The sequence below is a fragment of the Hibiscus syriacus genome, unplaced genomic scaffold, assembly GCF_006381635.1.
Source record: "Hibiscus syriacus cultivar Baekdansim isolate YM2019G1 unplaced genomic scaffold, ASM638163v2 tig00110114_pilon, whole genome shotgun sequence".
Taxonomy (NCBI): domain Eukaryota; kingdom Viridiplantae; phylum Streptophyta; class Magnoliopsida; order Malvales; family Malvaceae; genus Hibiscus; species Hibiscus syriacus.
Window position 1 is genome coordinate 1,129,083 of NW_024062594.1, and position 8,639 is coordinate 1,137,721.

The following is an 8,639-nucleotide window of genomic DNA, read 5'->3' on the forward strand; positions in this document are numbered from 1 at the left end:
TGGGAATCTCTGGATACCTTCACATTTCCATTTTATATAGCACACTAATCATTACAATTTTAATAACATTTCTCTTTACCCTTCTATTAACTATTCCAAATTATTAATAGATAAATTTTGTTGACTAATTTCACTTATGAAAATAAGTATTATGTCAACAGTTTTGTTAATATTTGAGTAATCAAAACGAAATTAAAGTGATGGCCTAGTGATTAAATACATAGACCTAAAAATTTAGTCATTAAAATTAATAAAGATAAAATTATGAATTAATACGATAGATATATCTAATTATATAAGTTTAATGGTTTAAATTATAATGTTATGTTTTGTCAAAAGAAAATTTAATATTATGAAACGAAACAAATTGAATTTATATGATTCTCTTTATAATAGAATTCTACATATTCATATTAAATGATTAGTAGGGTAAATACTAATACATATACATAATGATCTAATTTAGATAAAATTTTGTGGCACATGTATTGATAATTACATCAATTTTTGTTTGATTTTTGGAAATTGGTTGTAGTCCAATGAGAAGACAAGAAAGAAGGCATTGTTTATGATAAATAAAAAAATTGAAGGATTCAGAAATAATAATAGGCAAATGAAGAAAAAATAGGAGAGGGAGCACGTGCGATCACATGGGCATGGGGAATGCCAGCCACGACACGATGAAATTAGGCATAAACCAGCTGGATGCTTTGTACGCGTAGCTGTCACGCTATTAGTGGGGAGCCCCAGGCTCTGCTGTGCCGCCCAAGCCAAACAATGACTTATATATAGGGTAAATCCATATTTAACTCTTTTTTTTTTATCTAATCAGGTATATGAACTTAACTTTTCTATTCAAGTGAGTACTTATAATTTAACTTAATGATTCAAACAAATTATTTACTATAAGTATCGATTTAGATTAAAATATAAAAAATATTCTATCAATTTGAATCAATAAATTAGTTTTAATTATATATTTAAATAAAAAAATAAATATTAAATCGATTCTCAAAACAAAATCCAGGTATCAGTATACATGTATATTGGAAGACTGAACAAGTGGATTACCTTACGAACATGGCCTTAATTATATCATAATTAAGATGGTAATAGGATGAAATGACGAATCCACGAATATAAAAAAAATAAGAGTTTAAAATTTAAAATTTATTTTTAATAAAATGATTATGTAATTTTTTTATTTTTTTCTTACCTTTAACAAATTCATTAAATTTGATAATTTATTCAAATTTATAGAGATGCATTTAGTCTTCTAATGACTTCTTGCATCTGCCTCTGATAAAACGTGAGAGTTGTAATTATTATACTTTATTTTTTAAGTTGTAAATATTAATATGATAATGATATACAATTAATTTTATTTTATATATTAATAGTGTATCACACTAAATGAAAAGTTAATAATTTTATGCATGAACTACTTATCTCAATAGTTAAAGAAATCATTATTGTTTTTAGAAGTCACGGGTTTGAGTATCAGCGATTGCAAGAGTAATTAAATGTTCATTGTCAAATGATTGAGAGTACTAAGAATAAATACTATTTTATAATCATTTTTTAACTTAATAAAAGAAATTAATTATTTTATTTTAATATATATTATGTGTCACATGACATATTTTTAAAATATCACATAACATGTAATATAATATATTCGTAGAGTATCTCATAATATGTTATTGACATATTTTTAGAATATCACATAAATTTTCCTATAATAGAAAAATGAGATAAAGTAAACGATTAAAAAAATAGGAGTTAAATTAGAAAAAAAATCTTCATATATCAAAATGATAATAAAATATTTATATGTATATTATTTTAATTAGGGTTATTAAAATTTAATCAATATTTTTGAATTTGTAAGGAAACTTAATATTGTATTATTTTTATATTAATAAAACAATTACTTAGTATAAATTTTATCACTTTACATCAAAATTAAATGTATATGAATTTATAACCTATAAAATTATAACTAATTTACCTTAGTGGATAAAAAATTGTTATTGTTTTTAGGAGTCATGAGTTCGAGCACTAGTAACTACAAAGGTGATTAAACGTTCATTGTCAAATTATTAAGAATATTTAGAATATATATTACTTTGTAATTACCTTTAACTTAATAAAAAAATCATCTAAAGATAATAATACTTTCTCCTACTATTGAACTCGTTTAATAAATTTAAATTATTATTATTACTTTTATAAAAAGATTAACGTAGTCTAACATATGTTACAAGAACTCACTAGATAATTTAACCTAAACCTTTTCATCTTACTTTCACGTATACTTTTGTAGTTATTATCTGATACTTATTTAACTTCACAATTAAAATTAAAAAAAAAGCTTCATGTATTTCATTCGTTTATCAAATATTATTTGAAATAAATACCTGTTAGAGTAGATAATGTAACTTGTAATTCAGACCTGTATAATCGGATTCAACCCAAACAAAAAATAAAAAACAAATCTCATATGATGATCGGATCCTATTAACTCCTTCCTTAAATCAACAGTTATTGTTGTCATTTAAAACGACAACCCAAAGCTCCCCTTTCCCTCTGTCCCCTGTTCATCTGTTATTCCCATAAGGAAAAAACAGGAAAGAACCAGCAAATTTTCTCAGCCCCCAAACACACTCCCCTCTTTTGGGCTCTTTCCTTTATTTTCCTTCCTTTTCTTTCCTTTCCTTTCATCAATAAACCGCGTTTGGCTTTGAATGAAACCCAAATTAATGACCAGCGAAAACCGCGTTGATTAACTTTAAGTCTTGAAACTTGAAAGCTCTGTCGCTTAATCTTTACGAGCATCACTTTCTTTCTCGTTTCCCTTTCACCGCAATGCCAATCATCTGAAATTGCTTTGTCAGAGGAACTCAAAAGCGAAAGCTACTACTGAAACAGAACACATCTGTCTTGTCTTTTTCATATTTTATTTTTTATTTTAAACGACAATGCGTTCCGTTTTCAATGTCGCCGCCGTTTTACTTCTTCATTTCTTGCTAACGGCGACGTTTTCTGTCGGGATTCGGATCATCGGCGGGGGAGATGAGTCAGGGTTCTCGGAGGCACCGGAATACCGCAACGGAGTGGAATGTCCGGTTTCTGTCAACAAGGAAGTGGTTTCGTCTTGCGACCCGGATTTGGTCCACGTGGCGATGGCATTAGACTCGGAATACTTGCGTGGCTCGGTCGCTGCCGTCCACTCCATCCTCCGCCACTCTTCGTGCCCGGAAAACGTCTTCTTTCACTTCATTGCCGCCGAGTTCGACCCGGCGAGTCCAAGGGTCTTGAGCAAAGTCGTCCGGTCCACGTTCCCTTCACTCAACTTCAAAATCTACATCTTCAGGGAAGACACGGTACTCAACTTAATCTCTTCTTCAATCCGTCAAGCCCTTGAAAACCCACTCAACTACGCCCGAAACTACCTCGGAGACATCCTAGATCTCTGCGTTGACCGAGTCATTTATCTCGACTCAGACTTGGTCGTCGTCGACGACATTCACAAACTCTGGAATACGACCCTGACAAACTCACGCGTGATCGGCGCACCCGAGTATTGCCATGCCAACTTCACAAAGTATTTCACCGACGCGTTCTGGTCCGACCCGGTTATTTCCCGGGTATTCCATTCGAGGAAGCCGTGTTATTTCAACACGGGTGTTATGGTAATGGATTTGGTCCGGTGGAGAGAAGGGAATTACAGGAAAAGAATAGAGAATTGGATGGAAATACAGAGGAAACGAAGGATTTACGAGTTGGGTTCGTTGCCTCCGTTTCTGCTCGTATTTGCGGGGAATGTGGAAGACATCGATCATAGATGGAACCAACATGGGCTCGGTGGCGACAATGTAAGAGGCTCTTGTCGGTCGTTGCATACCGGTCCTGTGAGTCTGTTGCATTGGAGTGGAAAGGGGAAGCCCTGGGTTCGACTCGATGCCGGAAACCCATGTCCGCTCGATCATCTTTGGAAGCCCTACGATCTCTACAAGTGTAGTTTAATCAAAGATCATCTTTGGAAGCCCTACGATATTCTTGGGATTTTCTAGTTATTTGTTATGATTCTCTTCATTTCTTTGTTTTTTTTAATTGTCACAGAAACGTTTGACTGATTCTTTTGATAGAAAGCTCAGCTGTATACAAACTGAATTCTTTTCTGGTTTATGAGTTTGTTCTCTGCATTTGACCTTTCATTCATCATCAGATAAGGGTTCCATGATTAGTGGAACAATTTTGGTTGGGTATGTAATTGGAAAAAGAACACTATTGGGAGAGGAATAATGTTTAGTTGCTCATTGTTTCTTTGATTCCAATTTTTCTGGTTTGATGATGTTTGGTGGTTGATCTTTTAAAGAATGATAATAGTAATTGAATGTCTTATGATTATATTACAAGGCAAGCTAAAATTGAAAATGAATTAGAGAAAAGGCTGAGAAGATGCCACAACACTGCAAAAACATATTTTTGTTAATATACGGGTTTTAATATAAAATGTTATTTTTTTAAAAAAAATTATACAATTAATAATAATTTTAGTTACAATCAATAATGTTATATTGTTACTGATTTTAACTTAAAAATTTACACTCTCTATTCTAAAAGGTTATAGAATTAATAATAATTTTTGTTATAATCGATAATGTTTTATGAGTTTATTGATAATAACTTTTTAGATTGCAATTAGAATAATTATGTAATTTATAGGGTTTATTATAAATAATATAATATTTTTTAAAAATATTACTCAATTTACTCTAAAACTTACACATTTGTTAAGTTTTTTCGGTTAAAATTGATTGCAAACTTTTTTAACCTATAATTAATAAGTTATATTTTATACTCTCGTGGTTTTTTGAATTCACGAATACGAGAATATTTAATAAAAAGCAATAAACAAATATAAATTAATCACCAGATAATAGAAAAATAAGATTATAGAGAGACATAATTTAAAAAATTAATCGAATAATTCAGATAAATAAAGATACAAACATAAAAATAAATACATGAATGATGGTACGTTAACAACCGATCTTATTATCGTAATATGTATAAGATAAACTTTTGTATAACTCAAATATAATATATATAGTAATTTAATCAAATTGATCTGATTATAATTCGGTATAACCTTATTAAAATAAAAGAATCATGGTGAAAGAAAAGCCTAGTAGTTTTCTAATTGCCAAATGCCAAATCATCACATGTTGCTTAACTGTTGGAAACTCAATTCCCACATGCAAAACTCGAAATTATAGTCTTCCAGAATATTTTAGAATACAGATGAACAAGGACACATGAATTTGTTTATATTCTCATAAATTTGTTTGTCAACTCTCTCTATCACAAACAATTATTTCAAAAAAAGGAAGAAAGAAAGAACACAAACACTTTTAATATACAATTATACGACCGTTGGTAGGTCTATTTTATGCAAATGAAGCCTTCGAACTACCCAGTTTTCCTACATCATCTCATCAAAGGCAATAATTAAATAATAATATGCAACGGCCCAATTTCGAAAAAAAATAAAATAAAAATGAAAAAAAAACATAAATTAGCCGCCAAGGTTTCTACGTAAATTGGCGACATCCTGGTAGCTGATTTGAAAAGACTTTTCCAAAATCACATCAGGAATGGGCGGACTCGACACGAAAGCCGCTCTCGAAGCTATTTGTGCGCCTGGGTTTTGACTACTCAGCCCAGACACAGCCAGTGCGGGCTTTCTCGATTCCGTGTTGTAAAGAAAATGGATCAATCCCCTCGGAAAAACAAACGTGTCGCCGGGCTCGAGCCGCTGAGTGAAGAGACGGTTAGAGGTATCCACAAAGCCAACGAGGATTACACCCTGGAGACAAATGGTGACTTCAGAGGCTCGTGGGTGGGAACGAGCCCGTTACCAGCTATGTCGACACGGGCCATGGTTATGCCCATGGTGTTAATCCCGGGCAAATTTGCGAGGGTAGTGAGTGTGACACTTAAGCCGAATTTGCTCGCCTTAGTGTCACCGGGTTTGGCTAGAGCCGATGTTGTGAAGTGGGAGGAAAGGGCTAGAGTCGGGTAGAGACAGGGTGCACCATTGAGGTACAAAGGAGACTTTGTGTCCGCAATGCAGTAGTCTTGAATCGGATCAGGGTCAGGTTTAACAAGTCTCATTAAGAGAGTTAGGCCGAGGAATATTTGAAGAAACAAAAAAGAGAATTTCATGGTGACCTTAAGGCTACTTAAACTTTGTTATGTTAAAAGTTGGATTTTTGGATTCTGAGGTGTAAATCTGAACAAGCAGATGGAAATGTATAGATATAGTGGATTTTCGGCCAGTGATGTTGTAATTCCATGTGGAAGTGGAATTGAATAGCTTAAGAGGCATTATAGAAGAAACAAGGCAAGTTAGAGACGACTTGCACTAAAGCCCCTACGGCCAGCACAACAGCGACAATTCGTGTGTTATTTTAATGTCAAAATCATGTCTAAATTTCACTGAATTTATAAAACTTTTCAAAAATTAATAAACTACATTACAAACGTCACATTTTTAATTATACTACTTATATTGTGTTTATGTAATTTAATATTCATATCATGTTATTGGCATATAGTACATAATGTAGGTAAATTATATACATGATACTATTGAATTTTAAACGATATATTATTAATAATGCAGATAAATCCTGGAGATTTAACTATTCAAATTTAAAATATTAAAAAATAACAACATTTCTTTTAACTACAAAAAACAATCAATGAGTTCATATTCACATCAACCTTAAGAGCATAATACTTTGGTAAATAAAAGGGTAAACTATAAAAATAGTCACTGTACTCTTAGGGTGCTTGTATTTTGGTAACCTAATTTCTAAAAATTGCAATATAATTACTAAACTTAATTCATTTTCAATAAGGTCCTCGACGTTAACTCCCGTTAATTTTATTTGACGTGAGACATTAGCTCCCATTAAACCTTCTTCTTCTTATTCTTCCTCTTGTTGTTAAACAGGGAGCAACATGAGCTCGAAGGGAGCACCACGATCTCTTGGCTTCTAATTCCTTCGCCGCTTCCTATTTTTTCCTAGTAGTATACTATTTCACAATCTCACCAGCAGCTGAAGCAGCGTCCTTGGCTGCCCTTAACGATGTGGCAGCAAGCTCCTTCTATTTCTGACTGGCATACTTCGCCGCTCCCCCACCCCTCGTCGTTGCCTTTGTCCTTCCACCACTTTATCGGTGGTATAATTCGTCGCGCTCCAGCCAGCTACGGGAGCTCCTTCGCATCCACAACCTCTTTCTGCCAATTCAGCCGCCTCCTTACCTTTCTCTACGGTCACATCCTTTACAACAACCGTTTTTTCTCCGATATAACTTGACGTTTTTAGTAACATCAACAACAAAATCTTTCGCTTTAACTGCCGTTTGCATTGCGTACTCTTTCGCCTGTTCCGTTTTCGGTGTTGTGTAGTCTATCGTAGTCCTACTTACACTCTATAGGGTTTCGACCGTGGTGTCTTTGGTCTTTTTCGAACCTTCGACGATCATATCCTTCGCTTGTCCACCTTTCTCCGCAGTACTGCGAAGCTCGACGAACAGTGTCTGTCACTTGTCCACCCTTCTCCGTCGCATACTGAGCGCTTTGACGAGCAGTTTCCCTTGCTTGTTGACCCTTCTCTTTGGTGTAATCTGCCGCCGTGTTGACCACTGCGGTGGCCGATTCTTTATCACATTCCTTACCGATATTCCTTCATTCGCCAGCAGTTTCCGTGCTACGACTTCTCTCTTTATCGCTCTCGTGTTTACCAATAGACTCCATTGAAGCTCCTCTCTCTTGTCCATGCCCTGCACTCTTCCCATGTTTAGTAGCCTTGGACTCCATTGATGCACCTCTCTCTTGTCCAGCCACAACACTCACTTGAACTTTCCCCGTGGCATAATTAGGCTCTCTTGAACCTGTTTTCCTCTTCCTATACTTTTGGAACCATCTCACTCCGTTTTCGCCACTATCTTGGTGGAGACGTTAATGTCGCCGACTTTCCCTTCGAACTCATGGCGCTCCCTCTTTAGTTTTCTCGTCAAGAAGAAGAAGAAGACCTTACTGAAAAACGAATAGGTGCTGTAAACGAACTAAAAGTTTAACGACTGTATTGCAAGTTTTAATAGTTGGGTGACCAAAATGTAAGCATCCTAAAAGTTTGATGACTATTTATGTAGTTTACCCTAAATAAAATCCCATAATAAACATGGTATTACATATTTTCTAAAAATATATTGCAAAGATACAACTTATAAAACAAATATGAAAATGAAGTCTCGTGATCATGTTCCATCTTTTAACAATTTTATCGATAATGTAGCAGATCCAGGACGATGACATAAATCATCTGAGTTAAACAAAACTGAAATATCAAGGGTCCACATTCCACCACCACCACCACAACCACAACTCTCCTTGAAGGCAGACTTTGGGCTTTTGTGATATTTAATTCAGCAAAGCAAGTGGTTGGTCTATTCTCTTCGTTAGTCTTTACTTCACTACTTTCTGTGGTGGACCCTTTTCTTTACCCATATTCATCTCATCATCACACTCTTTTATCCTAGATTTTGGCTGAATTTCCCCC

At 34.1% G+C, this 8,639-nt stretch overlaps 1 protein-coding gene and 1 pseudogene across 1 annotated transcript; one reads left to right on the forward strand and one right to left on the reverse strand.

Moving 5' to 3' along the window:
* Nucleotides 1–2,713: 2,713 nt before the first annotated feature.
* Nucleotides 2,714–4,204, forward strand: LOC120215247 (probable galacturonosyltransferase-like 9). Its single transcript, XM_039212976.1, has one exon. It carries the CDS (start codon nt 2,982–2,984, stop codon nt 4,074–4,076), a length of 1,095 nt encoding a protein of 364 aa, XP_039068907.1. The 5' UTR covers nt 2,714–2,981; the 3' UTR covers nt 4,077–4,204.
* Nucleotides 4,205–5,568: 1,364 nt separating this feature from the next.
* On the reverse strand, nt 5,569–6,262 carry LOC120215248 (annotated as a pseudogene).
* Nucleotides 6,263–8,639: the final 2,377 nt, after the last annotated feature.